The 26,562-nt window shown below is 46.8% G+C and overlaps 1 protein-coding gene across 2 annotated transcripts in view; it reads right to left on the reverse strand.

The window, feature by feature from the left end:
* Window positions 1-26,562, reverse strand: part of SLC24A3 (solute carrier family 24 member 3) — a 481,544-nt gene that overhangs the window by 417,898 nt on the left and 37,084 nt on the right. For both annotated transcript variants that reach the window (XM_049100282.1, XM_025469153.3), the window contains exon 2: window positions 2,682-2,810. In XM_049100282.1, coding sequence (XP_048956239.1) covers window positions 2,682-2,810 — 129 coding nt within the window. The remainder of the gene's footprint in view (window positions 1-2,681; window positions 2,811-26,562) is intronic.

Consider the following 26,562-nt stretch of genomic DNA (forward strand, 5'->3'; position numbering starts at 1 on the left):
TATAGAACTACCACACAAGGGCACTAGGCTGGTCATACTTTATTACTTCATTACCAATTCTCACAGCAGTCATGAAAGATCAGAATGATTATCTCAATTTTTCACAGATGCAGACAGAGGCTCAGAAAGCCTATTTTGCCCAGGCCCACAGCTTCTAAGCTGGGAGTGAAATCCAGGTGAGGGTGACCCCAAAACCCAGGAAGAGATGGGACTCTCAAAATCTACATGCCCGCTTTATATCTTTGAGGTGTTGGCAATTAAACTGGAGAGATGGGAGGTATGTGCAAAGATACATGGAAGTTCTAGACCTGCCTGTTCAATAGAACTTTCTATGATGATAGAAATGTTCTATGATCTGTGCTCTCCAATATGGTAGCCATGAGCCACATACAGCTATTAGGTATTTGACATGTAGCCAGTGCAGGTGCGAATCTGAACTTTTAATCTATTTAATTTGAATTAATTTGAATTTAAGTCGCCACTGAGTGTCCATATTGGACAGCACAGTTAGAGACATTTTGTATCAAAAACATTTGGCAAACAAAATGGTCACAGCAGTTTGGTGTGGTCAAAGCAGGCTTGGTGAACAACAGAGACTCCAGGCAGGCCCTTGATGTGTCAGAACTTAAAAAAGACCCCCTCCTGTTTGGGACACTATCACCTTCCTTGTAGCATCTGGCTCAGAGTCAAGGGCCTCAGAAATCAAGTCCAGTTCCCATAGCCTGCAAACAAATCAAGAATGTTTCTTCTGGGTCTTTATTTTTTCTGGACTAGCCCTAAGCAGCATTATGAGCTCTTATTCACTCCTTCTGCTGCCTTCTAGAAGCCCTCCCTCCCCTCTCCCCCTCTGCCTTCCCTGCCAACACCAGCAGGTGCTGGGCTTGTGTTCTTTTTAAAAACCTGAACATCTTCCTTTCTATCTGGAAGCTGAGTCATTTCCTCTTTTGCAATGGCTTTTAATGTGCTTTATTCTTTTATACCTATCATTCTGAGAAAGACACTTCTTGGTACAGTGAGCAATGCCACTCACAGAGACAGCATCACCTCCCCCAACACTCATCTCCCAACAGGGAACAGCATGGTGGCTAAACTCAACCAGTCACTGTCCAGTGTGTGACTCCGTTCTTTCTCATTCCAAAGGTATACCAAAGGTAACGACTGGACTCCCTAATGCTGTATTTCCTGACTTCTGATATCTCACTCACCATCTGTCTTTTAGTTATAGGAGGATGTTGAAAAATATTTGGCTACACAACCAGATCAGCAACCAGGGCTCTTGGCACATCTCTCTACAAAGGACTCTGTGTGCTCAATGTGGTGCTCAAACCCATCACACCCATTTTGGCTTCTAGCTCATGTTGCAGTCATGTGCTTCGCTAACCTTCAAGAGTGTTTCTTCAGAGCATTTAATAATAGGTACCGTGACCCCTGAATTCTCCAGCTTGAGGAACATAGATTATGTAGCATTGTGGGTTCTTGTGGGTTTGGGGGGGGTAGGCGGCGCTGGTAATCTATTTTTAATTCTCTCCAGCTCTGCTTGGGAATAGACTGTTAAAATTCTCAGTATGCTGATAAAGGATACCTCTACCCACCTTCCTCCCCAAAAAAAGTAGGCACAGAACTTCACAGAGCACCTTCTGTTTTCAAAGGTCTAAGGTTCCTTGGGCTGCAATGAAGACTGTTTCTATCTTTCCAGCATGACCCTAAAAATGAAGACTGGCCTTTGGATGTGAGATCAACACATGGTTGAGCTGTTCACCCCTCAGAGCAGGCACACATAGGGCCCAAGTCCCCACCACACACGGAAGGTAAGCCCCAGAGAGCCAAGCAGTCCAAGTCATGGTTGGCAAAGCAGAGCCACAGGCCAATACCTCCCAGTGCCTGTTCTGTACCGTCTGTGAGCTAAGGATGATTTTTAAATGTATAAAGGATTGTAAAAGGTGTTTTAAAAAAAACTATAGACATGGCATATGGCCTACAAAGGCTAAAATTTTTATTATCTGGCCATTTGTGAGACAAAGTTGCTGAGCTCTGATCTAAACTAGCAAGACCCTCATCCCTGCAGAAGGTGCTCACCATTTCCTAAGACTTGGTGAGCTAGTTGGTACAATTCCAAGCCCCTTCACTCCTTTTCTGTTTGCTTTCCTTTTAAGTTTAATACACTGGAGATAAAATGTACCCTATATTTCTGAGGAAAGACATGACATATCAAATATAACAACTAAGAAATGAGTTTTCACTTCTCCCAAGAAGACCAACAACATAGGTAAGGAGGTTTAACCTATATGTCTTTACTGAGACAGACACAAGGCTCCTGCTTAAAAACCAGCCAGAGTGGGTTCTAGGGATCAAAGCAAAGATGGCCACAGAACATCCTCACCCAGTATGCTCCGGACTTAGTTTCCCACCTGAGAGAGCACTAGGCTCCACGATTGATATCAGCACAGAGTCCGGAGGATCAGTGACTTTGACTTACCTTTTCACTCCTGTTGTAGAAAAAGAATACAAAGGTAGAATCACACCTGAATTGTCCCCAGGAATGTCACCTTTTGGTTTCTTAGATGCCTGCCCTAACTATCTCTCTGGATGAGAACTCCAAGGGAAGGCATGGCATCCAGCTCTTCCTTAGCCACAGCAGAGAAAACGGCAGCCACTGCCCACAACACAGCTGTTCCCATTACCTGGTTCTGTGCAGTTCTTGCTGCTCCGGGGTCCTGCATCCTCTGAAGTCAGAGTGTCATTCACCTGCATTAACTTCCTCCCCACCGTCCATTGTCTGTCTTCCCCTAGGAGGTCCATGAAGTCAAGGTCTGGGGAGAAAAAGATCACAACCACACATCACTAACAGCCGGGGTTTAGCCTTTACCGATGCTGGGTGTCCGGTGCCCTAATTAGCCATCATTTGCTCAATGGTGAGCCTATTACCCACCTCCCAACCCCAACCCTGGAACTTATCATTATACTCCATCCACACTACTTCTAACTGCCTGAGGGCTTCCACTGACTGCTGGATCCTACTGGGCCCAACAGATGCTACCCTCAGCCATGGACTGGGAGGAAGTGGTTCAGAATCACCTCACCGCCCCAGTGGGATGACTATGAGGTGTGTATTCTAAACTGGATCACAGAGTTCTCTCCACTGGTATTAGGCTCCAATTGTCTACAGTATAACTTTCCTGATAAAGCACAATTTATGACCTGCTGTCCTTCCCTGCCTTAATTCTTCACTCCCAGGAACTAAAGTAAGATGTGGCATGAGGCAAGGGATGCCCCTTGAGCGCCCAGACTTGCAGTGGCCAGACAGTGGATCTAAGTACAAGATAAGGGCCTAATTCAGGGGCCAAGTGGTCTTCATAAAAGGCCAAAGAGTGCACCCCACCCAGCCACATCAGTGTGGTGTTCTGAAACAGGCAATGAGGAGCTGAATGTCATCATACTCATTCCTCTATTTCCACAGTGACTTTAGGTTCCCAAATGATTCCACCTTCATGATTGGATTTGAACCTCATGACACTGCTTGGGAAAGCAAGAGGATGCAAGGATGTTGTCCACTTTGTCCGCTGTTGTCTCTCTAACACCAAATCACTCAGAGGAGGTGCTCAGTAAGTATGTGTTGAAATAACTATTCCCGCTTTGGGGATGGATAAAGTAGGACTCATGGAAGTTTCTGGAAGTCACAATGTTTGTAGGCATCTCACCTAAGCCATAAGACACAGGTAAAAGCAGCAATTCACGCACTGCAGTCTTCCTCAATCAAAGGGAATCTGCTCTCAGATATTAAATTATCAACATATCTCACTACAACTTATACATATTAGCCAGAACAGCTATTCTGGCCATATTCACACAAAAAAATGTAGAATGCTCCACATTCTACATCTAAATCTAAATATGTTTAGATTCTGAAAGGCAAAAGCTTACGTGATGGCCACATACATCAGTTCAGTCACAACTGAGAGGACAATACCAAAGACAATTCAAGGTGAAAGCAAGGCATTCGTGTCATTATCTGGTTCACCCCCATAATTAATTCTTAGGATTAGGAATGGAGAAAAAGCAGAGAAAAATGTTTCAAAAAGTTATGAAGAAACAGTAAGGTCAGTGGCCTGAAAATCCAACAAGCAGCCCTGAAATGTGAATACAGTCCCGTATTGTCACAAATTATCTATAAGCATGGAAAAAGACATCCCATTTGTCTCAGGCTGGGTTTCTACAGCAGCCCCTGAAATGCAGATTTAAACACAGATGTTTCCTATGGCGGGTGGGGGTGGTCCCAGCAAGCTCATGTAGGGGGACAGGAAAATAGGATGGGGAACTGGGAGCCAGCCAACAGGTGGTACACTTCGAACCAGTCGCTAAAATGTAAACCAGAGCTTGACTCCCCTGGAAAGCTCTAGGGGTCAGGGTAGACAAGTATCTCAGCCACTGGAGGGGAGGAAGCTTAGGTAGGTATCCACCTACTCCTGGTCTGCCACTGGTTGAAGGCTATTCCCAGGGGACGTGAATTCCCTGGCACTTCTAACCTACCACTTACGTGTCTGAGGTGGGCTCTAGCACCCAGTAAAAGGCCTTAGACAATGAGACACAGGTGCTAAAAGTTGAACGGTGCCCATGAGCACTAAAGAGGCAAGAATGAAGAGATACGGGAAGGGCATGATCCAAAGATAGAGTGGCTATGGACCAACCGATTGGCCACTCTGCTGTTCTCATAATCTGGGTCAAAGAAAAGTGCTTGGTTGTACTGCAATCCGAATGTTTAGGAAGACTCCAAAGATTTGCAAAGAAGCAAGTGTCCCTTCCAATGACTTCCAAAGTTCTTTCTTAAGCCAAGTTTCCATGGTTCTCTAATTCTGAAAGAAAAGCTGATACCAATTAAGAGATGTAAAAGTAAAGCCAGCTATTGTAGCAGAAAATTAGAGGATTTTTTTTACACAATGATTCAATATCTTCAGGCATTAGAGACTATTAAGGTGGCACCTCCAGATTCCAAAACCTACAAATTTTTATCTTAACCAAAATATATTTGACCACTAACCATGGATCTGCTAATGCAGAGACCAGAGTCTGAGAAAATCAGAGTGATGACAGCAATCATTGCATTCACTTCCTTCCCACGGAGAACCAAGTGTGACAATATTATACTCCATTCTGTTTGTCCTCACAAAATCCTGGTAAGGGAGGAAGGGGCAGTTGGTGCTAGACTTACAGTTGGAGCAAATAAGTCACAGGAGAAGAAATTGGCCTAAAATCAGAGCCAATCCATAGCCAGCCACATCAACTACCATTTAATAGCTGTCATGGCTTCCATTTACTGAATGTCTATCACGTGCAAAGAACTTTCTGTTCCATTCATGTTTCGTTTTAACAGCAGCCTTATTTTGTTTCTTTTTTGTTTTTTTTTTTAAGATTTTATTTATTTATTCATGAAAGACACAGAGAGAGAAAGGCAGAGACGTAGGCAGAGGGAGAAGCAGGCTCCAGGCAGGGAGCCTGACATGGGACTGGATCCTGAGACTGCGGATCACGCCCTGAGCCAGGGGCAGGTGCTCAACCGCTGAGCTACCCAGGCATCCCAGCAGCCTTATTTTGAACTATCAGCTCCATTTTCAAATAAGGAAACTAAAGAAAGAGGAGGTTAAAAGGTCCCACAGCAGGCAACGAGGGGCAGAATGGGGATGTGAACCCAGGTCTGGTGATCCTAGAGAGGATGAAGTGTACCTGCTTGCAGCATTCAGCTACTGCAAGGCAGATCAACAATGCGGCCTGCACCTTCTTCCAGGTTAGGGGTGAAGATAGGCTCCCTAAACTGCATGAAGCCACCACCAACAGAAAAGAGAATGGTTCCCCAAACCCCAGTGAACATGGGGCGCCCCACTTGGTGTGGCTGGCTGGTTTATAGCTTGAAGCCAGGCCTGTGGGTCAGGAGCTGGGGGGCTCCATTGTTGAATTCAGGACCAGGGGGGCAGAGGGTGGCCCGGGGATGGGAAGGGGGTAGGCAGAGGGCGCTGGTAGAGGCACCCACACTGGCTTTCTCACTGCACTCCCTTCTCATCTCCAGCTTGCTTGCGCTTCTCTGCTCCGGCAGAGGCTGCTCCACAAAACTGCACTTGAGCAATGTCAACAAAAACACTTGGCGCCTGTCCACCACATTCTTGGCTCCTACTCTGCCAAGCCCTGGAAGCTGCATGTTGGCCTAATTAGTCGGGGTGGGGGGAAGGGGGCGCGTGAGGAGGGAGGCAGGAGGCTCACAGGTCCTGTGTCACCAGCAGAGGCAGCCTGGAGGACCGCGGGCTCTGAGAAGGGGGGACAGGCTCAGACTGTGGCGATCCGGCAAGGAGCCTGCCTAAAGGGGAAGACGTTCTCAACCCGAGACTCAAGCCACATTGCACTAAGGAAGGAAAGAAGTGGAGGCTGGGTGCCAAGTTTCCATTACAGAGCTGTGTGTTCACCCTCTCCTGCTCTTACCACCTCCCCCACTACCGCCTCTCTCTCTTTCTCTCTGCACCCCCCTCTTCCTCCCTGGGACGGGGTCTTGGAGAACTCAAAGTTTTCCCAAATCAAGAATGGATTTCCCTGGGTGCCCCACATCCCGGCATTCCCCCTAAGATGGACACGCTTTCTCCTATGTGTACCCTGATCCCACACAGCTTCCATCCTTTCCAAATACTGGCCTTGGGCCCCTTGGAGAGGGGGGGCCTGTCTGCTCTCTGAGGGAGGGACTCCCGCAGACACACAGACAGGCAACAGATGGGAGGGGTCTGCTGCAGCAGCATCACGACTGTCCTGTGTGCCCCTTGCCTAGGCACCAAGGCACTCCGAACTCTCATGGGGCGTTTCCACTGTCTCATTGCTGTTGCTGATGGCATTGGAGGTCAAGCGGGGAATTAATCCCAGATCTGACTCCAAAGCCCAGAGCATCTCACCTGGTCCCAGGAGCTCCGGGAGCCCAGGGGACACAGCTTCAAGGGGTCAGCAGGCTCCCTTTGAGAGGCTGTGTTAACTCTCCCTTCCCTGAAAACTGGAATACTGCATTTCTTCTTGAACACTGGATGGGGAGAGCCACCACTCTGAAACATCCAGAGGATCAGGGCAAGAGCGCCCTCATTTGCAGATGAAGAAACTGAGTCTGGAATGTCTAATGCAACATTGAAGAAATAACCTCCAGAAAGCTCACTGAACGGAGAACAAGAGCCGATGGCCACAGTGGCTGGCTCTGGCTCTCCAGGCTGGCTCAGCGCTCCTCACCATGGCTATAAATACCCCACCCTGCAGTTTACACAGCTGTCTCCACTCTCCGCGCCCTGGGTCTTCACCCCAGGGTTGGAGGTCAGGTTTGCATAAGCCCGCAGCCAGCAGACCGCCTTCTGCACACTCGGGTGAGCAGGGGCGAATGTGCCAGCCCCCAGCAGCATCATCCACATGGCCCCCTTCCTGACCCCAGTCCCAGAGTCTTTCGAGGGTGAGCCCAGTGGTTCTCACCCTCTGGGGGTGAAGAGGAAGAAAAGGAGGCGCCACCTTCTGCACATGGATTTTCACATGGATCTTCCAGCTGAAAGAAGAGTGTGTCTCTGCACTGTTCTTGGTCCTTGGAAAGGAACACAAACCGCGGGGAGGTTGCGAGCTCTCCAAAACCACCAGCAGAGGAAGAAGCCAGAGGCTGAATGGGCTGTGCACCGGGTCCTCTCCACTGCCTCAAAGCTTCCAGAAAGGCAGAGAAGAGCAGATCCAAGCACCTCGTTGCTGCAGGGAGCCCACATACTATTTAAACTCTGCCCTACGACCCAGCAATTGCACTGTTGGGGATTTACCCCAAAGATTCAGATGCAATGAAATGCCGGGACACCTGCACCCCGATGTTTCTAGCAGCAATGTCCACAATAGCCAAACTGTGGAAGGATCCTCGGTGTCCATCGAAAGATGAATGGATAAAGAAGATGTGGTTTAGGTATACAATGGAATATTCCTCAGCCATTAGAAACGACAAATACCCACCATTTGCTTCAACGTGGATGGAACTGGAGGGTATTATGCCAAGTGAAGTAAGTCAATCAGAGAAGGACAAACATTATATGGTCTCATTCATTTGGGGACTATAAATAATAGTGAAAGGAAATATAAGGGAAGGGAGAAGAAATGGGTGGGAAATATCAGAAAGGGAGACAGAACATGAAGACTCCTAACTCTGGGAAACGAACTAGGGGTGGTGGAAGGGGAGGAGGGCGGGGGTTGGGGGTGAATGGGTATCAGGCACTGAGGGGGGCACTTGACGGGATGAGCACTGGGTGTTATTCTGTATGTTGGCAAATTGAACACCAATAAAAAATAAATTTATTATAAAAAAATAAAAAATAAAAAATAAAAAAAATAAACTCCTCGTCTCTCTAGCTGCTTACACACGCTGTCCGGTGGGTGGGGGACTTTGAAAACCTGGTGCACTGGGTCAAGTTCTCCCCTCTCCTGCGCTCCAAACACGCATGGCATTCGCAAGTTGTAGCTTTCACACTGAATTAAAACCTCCCAGCGCCGAGGCACAACACCTCTCCAAGAGTTGAAGCCTTCTAGTACCTCTCCTGGGCCTCCTTTTCACTCAGAGGGGAAGAGGAGCCCCAAACCACCTGCCATGCCAACATGGGCACTGCCGCTGATGCCCTGTCCTCTGGAGGTCTCCTGCCACGCATGGGCACCTCCTGAGGGCTGGACGGTAATGCAAATCTCAGGCCCGGGAGAATCAGGAGCTGCATGGGGCACACTGGAGCCGAAGCCACTGCATCCATGCCCAAAGGGGCAGTCCTCTGGCAACACACACAGGGAACCTGCAGGGCATAGGAAACGACCCTGTCTGCCCCTGCAGGACTGAGGATGCAGGAAAGCAGGGGCCTCCAACAGAGAAAAGGAGGGCACGGAGCACACAGCAGACTGCTGCCCAGTCATGTCCTGCATCAGAAAGACTGGTCCCATGACCAGTCCTGGTGCAAACTAACCCACAGGAGGAGAAAGGAAAACCCAGCCATCCCTCTACTCCCCTGCAAAGTCCCCACCACTACTGCACCTTCCCTCTTCCCTTCTCACATCGAGCCCTACACAGCCCAGCTCACACACCCACCCCAGGCCCACAGAGGCTGAGCCCCTGCAAGAGTGCCCATGGGGACAAAGGATGGCCCAGGGCACCCAGCCCAAAGGCATGAGCCAAGAGTCCAAACCGGCCCCAGATATAGACTCTGCCATGGTGCAAACAAGGCAGGCCTGGCTGTGAGACTCTGAGTCCCTCACTGCTTCCAGAGGGAAGCCCTTCCTCCAGGCAGCTTTCCCTGACCTTCCTGGGCCTCTCTCACCACAAGCTCCCATTCCTCCCTCAGATCACCTGTCACAGTCAGAATCATAACCTGTCTTTATTGCTCCTCCTCACCCTCCAACCCATACATAAGGTCCAGGAATATCCAGCCTTTCTGTCTTTTCCTCCTCACCATATCTGCCTGGCCTAGAACTCAGGAGATGCTGGATAGCCACAGTGTCATAGTATCTCAGTCAGGCCACTGGGTGGGACTGGGAGTAATCAATGAATCCCCAGGAAAGACCCTCGGGTGATTCTGTATCATCCCTCAGGGGTCATGCCCTTTGACGAGGGGGTCATGTTTAAATGACACACTGAGAATTTTAGTGGCAAACCTGAACCAGAAATTAAGGTCTTCCAGGTTCCTGGACAAAACTGTTCTCATAATAGCCTTGCTACTCATAGTGGTCCTGGGACCAGCCACATGAGCATCCCCTGGGAGCTTGCTAGAAATACAGAATCCAGGACCCCCCACTCAGACTCACACTGAATGAAAGGCTGCATCTAAACAGGTGATTTGGGGATGGCTGGGTGGCTTAGCAGTTGAGCATCTGCCTTTAGCTCAGGGCACAATCCTGAGTCCCTGGGATCAAGTCCCACATTCAGCTCCCTGTGAAGAGCCTGCTTCTCCCTCTGCCTATGTCTCTGCCTCTCCCTGTGTCTCTCATGAATAAATACATAAAATCTTTAAAAATAAATAAATAAATATACAGGTGATTTGTGTGCAATCTCCTACTCTAACTCATTCACAGATGTTGTTGTGTGCTGGCATGGCTCCCAGTACACGGTTTCCAGATTGGTCTCACCACCTCTGAAGTCAGAAATGCAGGGACTTCTTAACATCCTCAGAGACCAGAAAAGCCCCTCTGTAAGCACTACATAAGCCACAGCCAGAGGTGGTGCTTTGGCCTCCATGGTGCTGTGCGGGGACCCTGAGATGCTTCCTGCCACATCTGCCTCCCCACATCCATCTTCAGAATCCTCTGAAAAGCTTTAAAGATCCAGCCCCAGCAGCTGGTCTCAGAGTTCTCTTTTTTCAAAACTGCTCCATCTTCTTCCATTGCTTACTAAATAAAGTAAGTGGGTCTGTTCCAAGGACCCCAGGCTTGTGGTCCTAGGAATTCACCATGTTGGGCATTTAGTGACTTGAGATTCTAGTGCCAGTTCTGTAACTAGCTCTAGGCTGGTGGAAAAGGTAAGCCACTTTATGTCAGTTGCTGCATCTAAAAATTGAAAGGTGTGAATGATCCAACCTCTAAAGTTCCTTGAGAAAAAAAATGAGTGGGAAATATCAGAAAGGGAGACAGAACATGAGAGACTCCTAACTCTGGGAAACGAGCTAGGGGTGGTAGAAAGGGAGGTGGGCCGGGGAGTGGGGGTGACTGGTGACAGGCACTGATGGGGGCACATGATGGGATGAGCACTGGGTGTTATTCTATATGTTGGCAAATTGAACACCAATAAAAAATAAATTAAAAAAATAAAGTTCCTTGAGCTTGGATGTTTTTAAATCCAGGGTAGAGTCATCTGATCAAAAGTTGACAGAGCCCCATAGTACATCTGTCCCAATCCTTCAGAGTCATGCCCTCTTAGAAGATGGGCTGTATGACTTATTGAAGGGTGGGAAGGAAATATGAAAACCTCCACATCTGTATCACACACCAGTTCTCAAAACTTCCCTGGCCTTCATCCTCATGGTGTCCATGGGGTGTACTGACAAATGGAGAGCCCGTTCCTTTCTCTGTGTAAGTGTCTTTCATCTCACCATGAATGGAGTCTCCCAAAGGTTTCTATGAACCAGATTAATAAAGCAATAGGAGCACCATGAAATTGTCTGGGAGTTGAGATGGCTTTGGAGCATAAGGGGTTCAAGTGCAGGCTGCAAGGGATGAAGGCTGGCCACTGATGGTGGAAAGAGGGAGCCTGTCACCCTCCAGAATATCCTGTCACTTTTGGCCAGACGATAGTCAAACAAACAAAAGCTTCAGATATTGTTGTGACACTACAGTAATGCTTTAGAAGGCAATGCAGTGTTTACCATGTTGGGAGATGTCCTGGTTTGGGTTCCCCAAATGCTAAGTCTGAAATAAAGACTTGAATGCAAGTAGTTTCCTATGAAAGGGATCCCAGGTAGGAGGAGCAAGGGAGGGTGGAAAGCAAAGCAGGGGAAGGGACATAAGATATACAAGGACACACTTATAGAGGTTGCTTCTGCTGGCAACTAGGGCACAAACCCACTAGAAGTTTGGAGATGCATCTGAGATGCCTACGTGAAGAAAGAGGGCTGTGATTCTCATGGCCCACCAGCTGAGGGCTGCCCCAGGACCATGAAACCCTGCAAATTCTGGGCTGCACCTTTGAGTGGGCCAAGTCAGTTCCCACCTAGTGGGAAAGACCCCAGGCCATGCTTGAGGGCCGTCACAACAGGAGTCTGGAGTCATGCTGAACTGCCCACTGCAAGCTGTGGCTAGAACCTGAGGAAGGCTGAGGGATGTCTCAAGGGACACCAAATTATGTCAGCTACCGAAGGTAACCTTGGCCGCATCCTGGAAAGAATGCCTCCTGAAGCAAGTGGGAAGATGTGATTGGTCTAGAGCCATAGACATGGAGATGTGCCAATAATTGTTTTCCTTTTCTCCCCTCTTCTCACATCAGAGAACTTGACACCAGAACTAAAATATTCTCTTGATGCTTCACAATGAGAGGGACAGGACCAAAGAGAGGACGGCCAGGGTGGTTTTCACTAAAGCACAAAGCCACTTGGTTCTGCTCACTTTTTCCTATCTGCTGGCCCACAGCTTGTCCCTTTCCAAGTTGGAAACTAAAGCCAGCCATCAGAGAGAAATGGCTCTAAGGTTGAGTGGAAAGAAAGATAGGATCCATTCATTCCCTCTCAGGTTTCAGTCCTGAGTCAGAGATCCAGCACCAGGAAAGGAAAGACAGGGAGGAAACACATGAATGGCCAGACTAGGACAGGCTGACACATGTGGGACCTTCAGGCCTCCACCTGCTACCTGAGGAATGGGCAAGATGGCTTCTCACCTTCCAGCCAGAGAGCAACACCTCCCTCACCCTATCCCCAGCGAAGCCCGCCAACTAACGTCCAAGGATTGGGGATTTGCCTCAAGAATCAGGCTTTGTTCTAGTGTCATGACCAAAGAAGAGTGCCAATAATTTCCCCCCTGGAAATGCTCGCTGGCGAGGACAATCAAGATTCAGTATTTAGGTGACACCTAGGTGGCTCAGTGGTTGAGCATCTGCCTTTGGCTCAGGTCATGATCCCGGGGTCCTGGGATTAAGTCCCTTATCAGGCTCCCTGCAGGGAGCCTGCCTCTCCTTCTCCCTGTGTCTCTGCCTCTTTCTGTGTCTCTCATGAATCAATAAATAAAATCTTAAAAAAAAAAAAAAAAAGATTCAGTATTGAGGACCTACCCAGTGGCCTCTCACCACACTCCTTGCAGTTTGCTCCATGCATGCCTGTCTGCGCCCCGCCTGTCCAGCCCACACACTCTGCCTGACACCAGGCCCTTCCAGGTCAAATACTTAGAGAGACCTCCTCTGTCATGGCCACCATAAGCCAAGGTCAGTAAGCCTTCTGAAAGGGTGCCAGAAAGAAAAAAGAAAAGGCCTCTTCCACTGTTTCTCAAAGTGAAGGAAGTAGAAAACAAGAGACAGGAGGGGAACAAAAGGACACATGTATGCACACAGGTGGAGAGGTGGTGATGGAGCGAGGGATTCTCGGAACAGAGGAACATGCCCTTCACTCCCAGAATCACGTACAAGTCACCCCGTGGCAGAAGGATGAGTGGGCCATGGAAGGGCAGATGGGTCACCAGCACAGCAGGTGAGGTCAGTAAATGCTCCTCAGGTTAGATATCATGGAGACACGGTGGTCCTTTTCTCAAGACCCCTTCCACTCTTCCCCTCTGGGTAGCAGTAGCAAGTTACAGAGAAAGGGTAGCTTAACCCCACCTCATCTCGGGCAGGCGGGGGTGCCCACAACTAAAAGGACTGGTGCTCAGTAGGTGCTCGCCCTACTGAGATTGGTGAGATGTGAGGGGAGGTATGCTGGCAGCTTCTGGGAAGGAAGGCCTCTCACTCTCCAGATAGAGCTGCTCACGTCCTATTTCTCTCCCCCTCTGGGTGAAGAGGCAACTCTTTGAACCTCTACAGCCATTTTCTGCCAGGGAGAAGCTGGCCTTAGGATGAAACTCACATAAGGAAGGGAAGAAAAGGGAAAGGGAAAGAGTGGGGCCCTGATGACATCACAGGTCCACCGATAGGCCTATCTGCAGATACACCCTCCAAAAAATATCCCTTGACATGTTAGGCATTTCAATTTTTTATTTCCAACAGCAGGAAGTGCCATGACTGATAAATTGGATTAAGCCTTTTGTTAAGAAGATAATGACCATCATGAGAAATACCAAACTCATCCAAACCATAGCTGTGCAACTTTCTAACCACTCAAGAACTTCTTCCTGGAAGCTGGCCCTACACATGTGAATTGCTCTATAAAGGAGCCTACCTAGACACAAAGCTTCCTAATAAAAGCAGTGAAAGCTCATTGCAAAGTCCTGCCTCCCCGCCTCAGGGCTCCATTATCCATCGGGTCAAACCACCTGATGGAGTAAGTGGTGGCACTGGCACATTCCCACCCATTTCCTTGTCGCCCATCACGACAGCCTAACAACAGTCAGCAATATTGCCTCTCAGCCCCAAACAGTAGACAGGAGTAGTCCTGGAATAAATTTCCGCCTCTCTGAGAGGATTCCTTGCCTCAGAAAGTTCAGTGAAGCCATGAAAGGTGCTGTGAATGGTGTCATCTAATTTACGAGGAGGTGGCAGCATGTGATGAGCCTCAGGAGGGGTGGGAGGCTCCAGAAGTACTTATAGGAAAGCCTTTCTCCACCACCTCCTGCTTCCAGGGCCACCCTGACTCAGTGTTCAATTAGGAACACACTGCAGTGTGTGTTCTCGAGTCGGTCCCATCCCCTCCAATGACAGGCGTGAGCTGTTGCTACGGCCAGATGACAAACGGGAAAGTCACTGAGTAAGGGGAATGTGTCCATCCATCCCAGAGGGCTTCTCCAAAGGGCTGGAGGGAACAGTGCTCCCAAGGCTTCTGTCTTTTATGAGAAGCAATAAACCAGAAAATTCTCATCCACACAGGCAAGTGTAACAGCTCTTTCTACAGATGTATGCAGAGGATGCTCAGGGTTTGAACTGAGAAATTTTTTCTCTCTGCGCTTTTTGTCTTTGGTTCAGGTTTCCTTAACTCTACAATAACTACTGCTCTTGTTACTACTGCTGTTTCTAAATACAGAGCAGAGGTACCTTCACTGATATAATAAATGGGCCTCCTGTGAGCAACATGTGCTGGACACCATACAAAGGTGTACATGTATCTATATTCATGATATATGTGCAACCCTGTGCATGCCAGGAATCATTCAGGGCATTTTCTTAGTATCTCAATACCTCACTTAATTTTACAACAGCTTTGTGAAGTGGGTATTGTTATCTCCACTTCCCAAATGAGAAACCAACAGCTCAGAATCAAAGCCAATAATCTGCCAAAGGTCCCACGCTACACGTGTAGCCCCTGCCTTGGATGAGACTACAGAGAGCACTTCGTCCAAGGTCAGCATGAAGACTGTCTTGGCAGAATGAAAGTGATCCCCTGGGAGACGCAGGCTTTTTAGCAGCAGAGCCTGCCCTGGCACCCACACCTTCTAGCTCCCACTCTGGGAACCTTTCCTTTCTCTAGGCCTGCCCTAAACTCAGAACACCTGGATTCTTGCCTGAGTTTCACTAAGGTGCTCTTTTGCATTATATTCCCATCCAGGTTTCCATCTGAGACATGGGAGGGATAGGGCTGTTTGTGCTGTTCTGTTTTGTTTTGTTTCACCATGGCCGAAAAAAAAAAAAGTTGTGACTATAGTAAAAAGTTAATGGTAGAGTCAAGGTGGTATCTAAGTGTTCTTTCCATGTTGCTCTATGGTTGCATATTTTCATATAAAATTTAGAAGGGAAATAATGTTAAAGAAGGTACCAGAGACACATGAATACTAACACCATCCCTTAATAGTATCTGGGTGTGAGAAAAAGAAAGATAATGGCAATGTGGCCAAGATCCATGTGGACAAGGCAGGGGGCTGTGATCACAATACCTTGCTGTTTTTGAAGCATGATGGAAGTGCTGCAGCCCAGAACTGCTCTGCCTCCAAAACAGTACCCCCAAGCTTAAAAGTCCTCGGGGACCTCACTGTCACCACCAGACTGGTGTGGTACCGACACAGTGGCCAAATGCACTGCAAACACCTGTCACAAAGAAGAGAATGTCCTGGTGGTGTCCAGTGGGTGGAAGCCATCTGTTCCAGAACTAACACTTGTGAATGCCAGAGCCTTGGCTCCTGAGACATCCAGGCATCAGAGGGAGGACATCCCAGAGGCTCACTGCCTGGCTGGCCACATACTTGTTTCCTTCCTTCTTCTGGACACACAGTCTGGTGTATCTTCTCATCAAAGGGCTAGAGGCCTTCCCTCAGTAGCGAAGCCACATTGGCAGAGTGTCCTCTCCTGGGAAACCCAGAGGCAGATTATCTTTAAGCAGCTCTATTTTCAATCCCTCCTCTGGATATCCCTGTTACAATAAAATGTACCTGACTCTTATTTAATCATGATATGGGTCCCTTCCCTATGCTAATATTAAAATGGAAACCTGGTGACAGGACAGGTTTCTTTGGTGCATCATTGCCAAGACAGGATAAGGCCTCCATATGATCTGCCTAGCATCCCAGAAACCACTCTATGGACTTCTATAGACACTGGCCTTTGCCGAATTTTCTGTCTCTTGTGCTTTATCCCCCTGTGCAAGCTCTAGTGTCTGCTTATTCTTCTCTGGGGATCTCTGGGAAGCTCATACTCAGTGGAAAAGCTAGAAGAAAGTGTTTGTTCTTATAGCCCCCTCATCATTACTGTTTCTATTACTATTTCTCTGTGATCACGATTATTTCATAAAAAGCCCAGGAACTAAAGAAGTTTGCTTTTACCTTGCTCCCTGGAGAAATGTCAAAACAGGTTTTTATGGAAAGCTCTTGTTTCCGTATGCCCTTGCCCAGATGCTGCAATGAGCAAGAGCTCAGCGTGCAGAAAGCAGCCCATCGCAGACAGGGGTGACAGGTAGGAACAGGTGGGACAGGGGTACCAGCCTCCAGCAGCTGGGTCCCTTTCAGTTACCACTTAAAGGAAAAGAGATGGAAAGAGAGGTAAAGGAGTTTAGGGATAACATTCCAAACAAGGACCCACGCAAGACTGGGTGCTGAAGAATGCAGAAATTGACAAGGGCTCAGAGACTGCCAGTCTTCCAGAGGTCAGCTGATGGAGCAAAAGGGAAAGACCACCTCACAGGGGTAATACAAGCCACTTCCAGGGGCTTTTTTTAAAAGTGCACTCTGATACTTCCCTGTTTTTGCAGGAGTCAAGTATTCCCACAAAGACAATTACTTGGAAGTCGGCATTTCCCTACAGCATCCAGAAAAAGGCAGCAAAGTGGCCTCTGATGGGGCCAGCAGGATCCAGCAGCCAGAAGGAGCCCTCAGGCAGTGAGGGGCAGTGTGGAAGGAGCACAACCATAAGGCCCTAGGCGAGGCGGATAGGCTCCTCGTTGAGTAAGTGATGGCTGATGAGGGCATTGGACAACCAGCATTTGGTGAATAACAGCTCCTGGAGAAACTAAAGCAAAAAGACACTTCCTGAGGTCATCTAGAGCCCTCCTTGTAGATGACACTGGAGGCCAAGGTTTGTGTTTTGACACTGAGACTTTGGGGAAATGAAAGACACTCCCATTGTCTCCAGCTGGGCCATAAGGGTGTGAGGAATCCAGGCACTGGCTCCCGTTAAGCCTTATTGCCAATCAGGGAGTTAAACCTCTTCCTCTGGGCCACCCTGGTCCCAGAGTCAACTTTCCAAGAGGAGGATCGATTGAGAAAACTGTTGTTCCAGCTTAGACTGTAAATTTTTTAAAACAGCCCCATCCACAGTTATAGATGGCTTTGGTGGCTCATGGGGACAGGACAGAGTGACAATCTCAGTGCTCAGGCTCACCTGATGTGACTCTGTGCCTCCTTCCAGGATTTCTCTTTAAAAACCTATTTTTGCAAATGGTTTTAAAAAAAGACCCAAATGAACTTTCTTTCAAGTTGGGTTTTAGCCACAGTACCAGATGAGTCATCAGAAAGTCCAAACCTGGGGATCATTTTGTGGAAGAATATAATTTTGGAACTGGGAAGGTCCTTCGAGAATGTGCAGTTTAGTACAGTCCAACAGAAATATACTGTGAGCTGCCTAGGCAATTTCACATTTTTCCCCAAACATATTAAAAAAGTATACGCAACTGGCAAAATTAATTTTAATATATTTTACTTAACCTGATACATCAAAAATATTATCATTTCACCCTGTAATAAATATGAAAGCTATTTTACCACCTTTTTTGAGATATAACTTACCTGACATAAAACTCGCCCATTTAAAGTGTACAACTAAATGGTTTTTAATACATTTACAGAGTTGTGCAACAATTGGCGTGATGTAATTTTAGATTATTTTCAGCACCCGGAGAAGACACCCTGCACCCATTAGCAGTCACTGTTCATTACCCTCATGCCTAGCCCTAGGCAATCACTATGTACTTTCCATCTCTAAGGATCTGTCTACTCTGGGCATTTCATGTCAATGGAATCATACAGTATGTGGTCTTTGGTGACTGGCTTCTTTGACTTCACATAAATGTGTTCAAGGCTCATCCATGTTATAGACTGCCACACCAGGCCTGCCTTGCTTTTAATTGCTGAATAATATTCCATTGTGTGGATAAAAATTGTTAGTGAACTATTTTTACATTCTTTTTTCTGTACTAAGCCTTCGGAGGCCATTGTGTATTTTACCCATACGGCATGTCTCATTGGGACAAGCCACATTTCAAGCGCTTGGTGACTCCGGTATTGTGCAGGGCTAGACTCTGCTTTCTTTGGGGGGTTACTGGGGCTGGATGCCCAGCCGCTGTCCCTCTGGGCCTGTACCCTGGCTGAAAACAGAATGATGGTCAGCTGGGTTTGGAGTGTTGTTGAGAGAAGAGCCCGCTGGGCTTTCATCTCTGTCCTATGTGGCCCAAAGTGTCAGCGAGAAGAAGGAAGCACAGTGCCATTGGATGGGCCTGGGAACACTTAGGTTTGAGATGTCTAGAGCTCAAACCCACCGTCTCCACCCTCCAGATGAGCTGATTCCCAAAAGCAACAACCTGTGAAAGGCGACAAAGGTTAAACTGACAGGTCACTGTGAATAAGCTACTCAACTTCCCCAAAACTCCTTGACAGAGGGATGGTACATACATCCCCCACTTTATGGGGTGCTCAGGAGAGGAGACAGAGGCATATCTGAGGAGGAGAGGTCTGCTGGGTTAATGAGAGTCAGGGATCTTCCATCGCTTATAAATAATGTTGCCCCGTGGGTCCCCACTCAGGGAGTCAAAGGCATTTACTACTTACAGGTAAGGGTAGGTGCATCTTTCTTCTGTATGTGTATAGGTATTGTAACAAAAATAATAGCAGACACTTCTTGCACCAGACAGTCTTCTTTTTTTTTTTTTTAAAGATTTTGTTTATTTATTCATGATAGACACAGAGACAGAAGCAGGCTCCATGCAGGGAGCCCGATGTGGGACTCGATCCCGGGACTCCAGGATCATGCCTGGACTGAAGGCAGGCGCGAAACCACTGAGCCACCCAGGGATTCCCACCAGACAGTCTTCTAAATGGTTCACATAGAGCAGCTTTAATTTCCCCACAGCTTTAATTCCCACAACCGTGTATGGGAGGTATCATTATTGTTACTATTATTATTTGCAGCTGAAGATGAATAGATGGCACAAAGAGTTTAAGTAACTTACTCAAGGTCACAGAGCTAGGAAGTAGTATAGCAATCATCTGAACCCAGGCAGTCTGGCTCCAGTCCGGGCTCCTGACAACCACGTGCCCTCGAGAAGCCTGGGACATCCAAGAAGCCCAAGGCCCTCCCTGTGGAGCATCCTCCTCCTCCTCAATGGACTCCCTCAGACCTCCTGGCCAATGAGGTACCACCTCTGGGTTCACACCTTCCAGCTTCAGAGAATATTTGTGGCCACCCTTGCCTAGATTTCTAGAGGCATTAGTCAGGAATGACCCCCCAACAAACAAGCAAACAAAAAACTTCCTTTTTCTTATGAGCTATTATTACTTGTCATCACGCTTGTCATATGAGCCACAAAGGTCTAGATTTATTAAAGTGGGAGGCATGCTGAGTTTGTTGCTAAGGAATGACAGACTACAACACTTGGATTCACTGCTTTTGTCCCCAAAACTATGCTCCCCCACCCCCACCCCCACCCCCACCCCCGCTTCCTGAAATCCCATTACAACAAGAGAGCAAGCAGCCCACTGAGTATGGGAAAGGCAGCTTCCCCACAAGGGAACTCTCTTCCCCCTGCACTGAAGATGAAGTCAGGATCCCATGACCCATTTGGGAACTCTCAGGGCACTACGGGTGGCCATACATAGGCAGCCAGGCTCTGGTTCCAGGTGGCTATGGGGGGATACCAGGCCCCTAGGCATAGTCACCCTGAAGAAGTTGCACACTGTGATGGCAAAGGCCAGATTTATAGTGGAGCCAGAGGGCAGCACAGACATGTAAGTTCAGAAAGTGTTAGAAAAGTCATCCAGTGTCATTGAAAAAGCCAGATTTCCAGCTTCTCTTGAAAAATTGGAAGACCTGGCAAGCAAAATGAGCCTAAAGTTCTACCCTGTGGACACCTAGGAGAGTATCTATTCCACTTTGGGCAAGGAGAGCTCCCTGGCCCTCAGTAGAGTTCCCAACAGCCCTACTGTCACTCACCCTGCCTCCTGGCAGGACAGCGAGGCCCCTGGCTTATCAAACCACACGTTCTTACCCATCCTCTACATTCATACCACACTTAGAGCCATGGTCAGCCTGCCTCCCTCCTTGTCTGTGACACCTTCCCTCTCTGCCCCCAAGCCCTGTTTCCTCGCCCTCCCACTTCCAGGCTGCTCTTGCTCACATTTAATTCTGGAATGTCAGATCTTGCGTCTTTCTCACATGTGAATGCCTCATTTCTCCAGCCACGCCAGAAGCTCTTTGAGGAAAGGAACATTTCCTACACTTCTCTTGATTCCTTTCGCTGACTAATTCGGTTGGGCCTGTGGTAGATACCCAACAAGTGTAATGTGGCATGAGAAGGAGAGCCTGGAAGGACAAAGGGCAGAGAGGCACAACTCTACACAGCATCTCGGGAGACCATGAAGGATGTATAGACGTGGCTCCTACAAGTAAAGATGCTGATGACTCAAAATCCACAACCATGAAACAGAGAAGTGAATGCCAGACTCCGTGGCTTAAGGGTCTGGGAAGTTCAGAGGATTCCAACTTGAGTGCTCAGAAGAGCTCAGGCCCTGGCGGCAACAGTGGGGCTGGGTCAGGGTGATGCTTGGCAAGGGATTCATTAGTATGTACCACATACACAGTCATCACATCCTGGGGTCTGAAATAATTCCATACCTCTCCAATAGTGGAAATGCCTTAAAAATGACAAACTTCTAACATTAACAGTGGCAGGTCATTTACACTTAACATGTTGGGCCACTGATGGAGATTTCCAGGACATGATCTGGGCCCCAGGATATCCAGATGGAAGCTGGAGATGTGAAGCTTCAGGTCTGTCTCCTGCCTCCACCCATTCCTATAGGAAAAGGCAGATGAGCCCACAGATTGCCAGGCAAATGCCAGGATGCCTTCTATAAATGATACCATTCTGTCCACTGCCTGGGGGCATATTTGAACCAGCACTATTGCCTAATCCCATGGGAAGACCAAGCATACATGAATTGCTCCAGATGTTTCCACATGATCTTGCTTCACTCCGAGAGGCAAAGCACCCATTGCATAATTCTATAAATTTAAATGCATATACACATCCTACCATGAGACTGTGAAATCAAGTACCACTGCTTCATGGATCTCTTCAGAATTTAACAGACAGCTAACAACACATTAGTTCTGAGTATACATTGACCCTTCCCCCATTTTGGAGGCTCTACTAGAGGATCCAAAGAAGTTTATCCTGGGATCTCCATTAAACACACATACACACACACACACACACACACACACACACACACACAGTCAAACAGGAAACGTGTAATTGTTCTCTGCCTGGTTCACATGATCCAGTGAGACAAAGCCACACAGCAAAAAATTTCCCAAGACAACTCAAGTGAAACTGTAAGGGGGTTCTTGAAAATGTACTCTTCATTCTCATTTTAGGCTGGTTTTTCTTAAGCTAAAATAAGAGAGTTAGAATAGTTCTTGAGTATCTGCCTATTGGAAAAGATGAAACTGAACCACTCTGTCAGCTAGCTGATTTCACCAGATGACAGCAATGATTAAAATCAGCTGTCTGGGTTAATTAGCGCCTATTACCGCAAATATATCGTTACCCTGTCACCACCATGACATTTTTTCTTCTTGCTCCAAGCTTTGGGGGCAGAGATTTTTGCTACCTGCAACTTCTTAAGCCTCTCAAAGCTAAGGGTCCCATCAGGGCAAAGTTTGCAGGGCCTTGGATCTGCCCCTGCCACTGGTGAAAGACTGTTTGGCTCCATTTCAAAACTACTTATTTTGGCCTCAACACTGGTCTTTGATTCATGGTTGTCTGGGATAACATTCGCCCTGGCTGACACGGCCTGCTGCATCAAGAGGAACAATGCTTGCCGGAGACGGTTGTAAAAGATAATAAGGAATTTATTAGGAGCTACACACAGCACTCTGTGTTGTCTTTGATGGAATCAACCACCACCATAAATTTCAAATCCACACTGCTGGACTACAACCACTAAGAATGCAGCCTGGCCACAGAGATAGGCCATTTGGGGTCCATCCATCCCATGACATTAGGCATTTGGAATATAAAGAATCTGGGAGACTTTCTAAAGGGAGAGAAGTGGGATCAGCTTAACTTTCAACCCAGCATGTGGGGAAATGACATAACTGATATCAGCTGGAGCAGGTACTGGAGAAGCTCCACTCCAGGCCGGCCCCAGGGCCCTTGTGTGGATAGAGTATCCTAGTGCAGGGTCCACTCAAAACTTTCCCACCTGCAGCACTGCACCTGCCAGCTTCTTGGCCTGAGGGTTTTCCCTAGCACCAAGGGAGGCTGCTCAGCAGAGGCCACTGAGAGGTGCAGAAGGTTTAATTCTGGGGGAGAAGAGTGTGTGTGAGCAGCTGTCCACCAGCAGGGGAGTGGATATGGTGGATAAATATCCCAGCTTCGTGCCTTTGTGGCTTGTCCCACACAGCCTCCCAGAAATTTAGGGTTGACCCCAGTTGCCCACAGCAATGTTCTGCTTTAAGAAGACACCCTGAGTTGGCTCTTCCCCCACTTTGTCTCACTTTCCTCATGCCCTCTCTGGAAAGAAGTCCTGGATCACCTCTTGAGCCCAAGTCCTGGTGTGAGGGTCTACTTTTAAGAAAACCCAAACTGAGACAGAATTTAAATTCATAATTGTTTTTCTTCCTGTCTGTGCCTATTCCACAGGGAACACTTTAGCTCTCTCTCTTAGAATCCCAAATATAGAAAACACAGGGAAAATGCTAGAAGGAGGGGGGAACACCTCTCTCTGGTCCTTAGTAGTGAGTGGCCAAACTGGTTTGAAAGCTGCCCACCAGCTGTACAAGTGCCTGCCTAAGTCTAAGCATCCTTAAAATATTTTTACTCATATGACCTTTCATTTAAGGGATAAGAAGAATTTTTCCATTCTCAGTATCATTCAGCATCTTTATGGGCAGCAGGAGAGAATAAGGCAGAGAGAATAAATAGGTTATCAATTGGTAATGTCTGTAATGGGATCTGGCTAGGTCAGTGGTGGTCAATATGCCAGGCATTTACAACCATTTCTATACAGAAAGTGATAAGCACCCTGGAATCAGAAAAACTCAAAACTCAAAATTCAACCCTAACACTTAACAGATGTTAAGTCTTGGGCATCTTAATTTTTTTTCCTGCTGAGGCCTCAGGTCCCTCAACTGCATAAATGCAGATAAATGGTTCCCATCCTATAAGGCTATTATGAGGATTAGGAATGATGATATGGAAAAGTTCCTGGCACACTGTGAGCTCAGTAAGTGTTTGGTTCCCATCACCACTAGAGCCAGAGAGCTGTTTTATTAAAAAAATAAATAAATAAAATTTAAAAACCCTCTTTGGATTTCTTAAGAAATATATTATTTGCCAAAACTATTCAATGCATTTAATGGCAAAGAATCTCAAAAAGATTTTAGAAACATTTTAAAGCTCTAAGATCATGAACCTCTCCCTCTGGCCACACCTCTCTTCCGGCTGAAGCAGTTATTCAGTGGAATTTAACACGCCAGGAAGAGACATTTGATTCTAAATAAACCCTCACACACACTTTAGAGTAGAGGAGCCATAATTCCCAGGTGAATTAAAAGCACTGAAGAAAGAAGATGCTGAGAAATGAAACTGGCTTTGATGAAACATGCTTTGAATAATTAAGCAGCAACTATGCAAGTTTAGACTATGTCTATTAGTTGACTGTTGTATTTAGAAAGGGACTGTCCTATCTGGCATGCCAAGATGCAGACCATATACTAATCTCAGGAACCTGATGCCCTGATAGCATGTGTATCCCGACAATCCAGACAGTGAAAACTTGTGCAAGGAAGAAGTCACTTTAAAACCTTGTGAAAGTGGTATAAGTGGTGGTCTGAAAAATATGCTGGAAAGTTAGCTGCCAAAAACCAAAAATGAGAGCAATTTAAGGCACTTTCAGTTGCCAGCAAATATGCCAGAGCCTAGCACAGTGCCCAGCACAGACGGTTACAGAGTGCATAGCTGTCCAATGACCTAATGAACACTGAGCCCGGCACATTTCCCCCTGCACACTTGGCATGACCTCAAGGTAACATGTGAGACCTACAAATAGGAAAGGTAGTCTTTCAGATCAGACAAGGGACAAGAGACAAAAGTTGAGGGGTTGGTGAACAGAACAGAACAGAAGACCTTATTATGCATAGTTACGAGAGGCGCTAGTTCTAGGTACCAGAGTTTAGTTGAAAACCAGTAGTGACCCAACAACAGTTTAAGTTTCTGTTACCATGACATACTAGACTATGAGGAACTACTAAAAGTGCAAACTTCACTGCTAGCTCTCCTGTCCGTGACCGCTATGTAAATATCACACACACCATGATCAGTGACCAACACATCAAGGCTTTTGAAGTCCATCATGACTGGTCACTGCATTGGTGACTCGGTCTGCCAAGAGACTGCAAATCATGTGGCTGTGTTTCCCCCTGTCTCCCAGTAATAAACCCACATGACATTCTGTAAGATGAATAACTGAAAGATGGAACTGGCCAATAAGATGAAAATGCAGCAAAGGAATGAGAAGTGATAGCGCTGGAAGGCAAACGTGGCCAGAGCATAAAAGGGCATTGTAGAAGGAACAGCCAGCCTCAGAGTGGCTCAGCAGTAGTGTGGTTCAGAGACTCCAGATGCGCAGCCAGAGGAGCTCAGTGCAAATAAATTCATCAGCACAAATGAAGAAAGTGGTTATGACCAAAAGGATGAAGATGATTCTAAGGAAGTAATGCTGGCAAAAACCTTCACATTGAAGGAGCTCTTAGAGATACTCTGCAATAGTGGAAGTTCAAAAGATAAAATGTTGTCCCTCTTAATCTCTTTTATCTGTTTTCCCAGTTATAAAATATGTAAGTCAGGGAGATGAAAAGTACAGCCCAGGAAAGTCAATGATACATAATAATGTATGGGGACAGACGGTGACAACACTCCTCGTGGCAAGCACTAAGTGACATACCAGTGTGTCCGATCACTATGCTGTGCACCTGGAACTAATGTAACATTGTGTGTCAACTGTACTTCAGTTTAAAAACAGAAGATAAAGAGGTGCCTGGGTGGCTCAGTTGGTTAAGTATCTGACTCTTGATTTCGGTGTAGGTCATGATCGCAGGGTTGTGAGATGGAGCCCCCGTGTCCGGCTTCACACTGAGCATGGAGCCTGCTTAAGATTCTCCCTCTCCTTCTGCCCCTCCTCACTCTCGCTTGCTCTCTCTCTCTCTCTCTCTCTCTCTTCCTCTCTACAGGAAGGAAGGAAGGGAGAGAGGGAGGAAGGAAAGGAGGGAAGGGATAAAACGTTGGAAGCTGATCCAAATTTAGAAAGTAATAGGACAACTTTCCATGGTCCAGAAAAGATGCTTCGCTGTATCCTAAGCACTATTTAAACTTCTCATGGTAAGTTTTTTATTTATAAAAAATAAAGCACTTTAATCATTGATATTTCTAAAAACAAATTAAGTGTACTACACAACTTTTAGTTTTATTATTTTTCACTTCATTTTACACATATAACTGATACTGACACATTTTAATGATGTAACCAAAAAATTTCAAAGTTTACAAAACCATCATAATTTTTTATTGAGTATTAAGATTTTGTACAACCATGGCAGGATTAAAAGGATGTCAGGCACACAGAATTCTCTCTAAAAGCAGAAGCCCATAAAGAAGACAAATAGCAAACTTCTGCCTAGAAGTTGGTCCTGATCCCTGGGGCTTCAATAAATAGGCAAGGTACCAGCAATGTGGTCAATTTTCTCCAAGTCCTTTTTTTTTTTTTTTTCTATTTCTGGAACTATGCTATGCTCTGGAACAAAGATGGACTGCCAAACAAGAAATAAAATCATCCATCCAAAGCTATAGAGCTTTGTCATTTATCAAGTACTTCTTTGGGGAATGGGTTTCTCCACTGAATGTTCTCAACTACTCAAGGTACATAAGGCACTTATTACCCCTATTTACAAAGAAGACAACTGAAGCACTCAGAGAAAATGAAGCATTCATCCCAAACCACACCAGTAAGAATGAGAAACCTAGAACCCTGCTCAAAAGCCAAAAGAAAATGCCTACAAATGCAAGTCACATATATGCCAAATTTCCTAGCATTCAGACAAAGAAAGTAAAAAAAGAAAGGTGAAGTTAATTTTTAATAATCCATTTTAGTTAACACAATATATCAAAAATATTACTGTTAACACATAATCAATATAAAAGTATGAATGAGATATTCACATTCCTTTGA

The sequence above is a fragment of the Canis lupus genome, chromosome 24, assembly GCF_003254725.2.
Source record: "Canis lupus dingo isolate Sandy chromosome 24, ASM325472v2, whole genome shotgun sequence".
Lineage (NCBI taxonomy): Eukaryota > Metazoa > Chordata > Mammalia > Carnivora > Canidae > Canis > Canis lupus.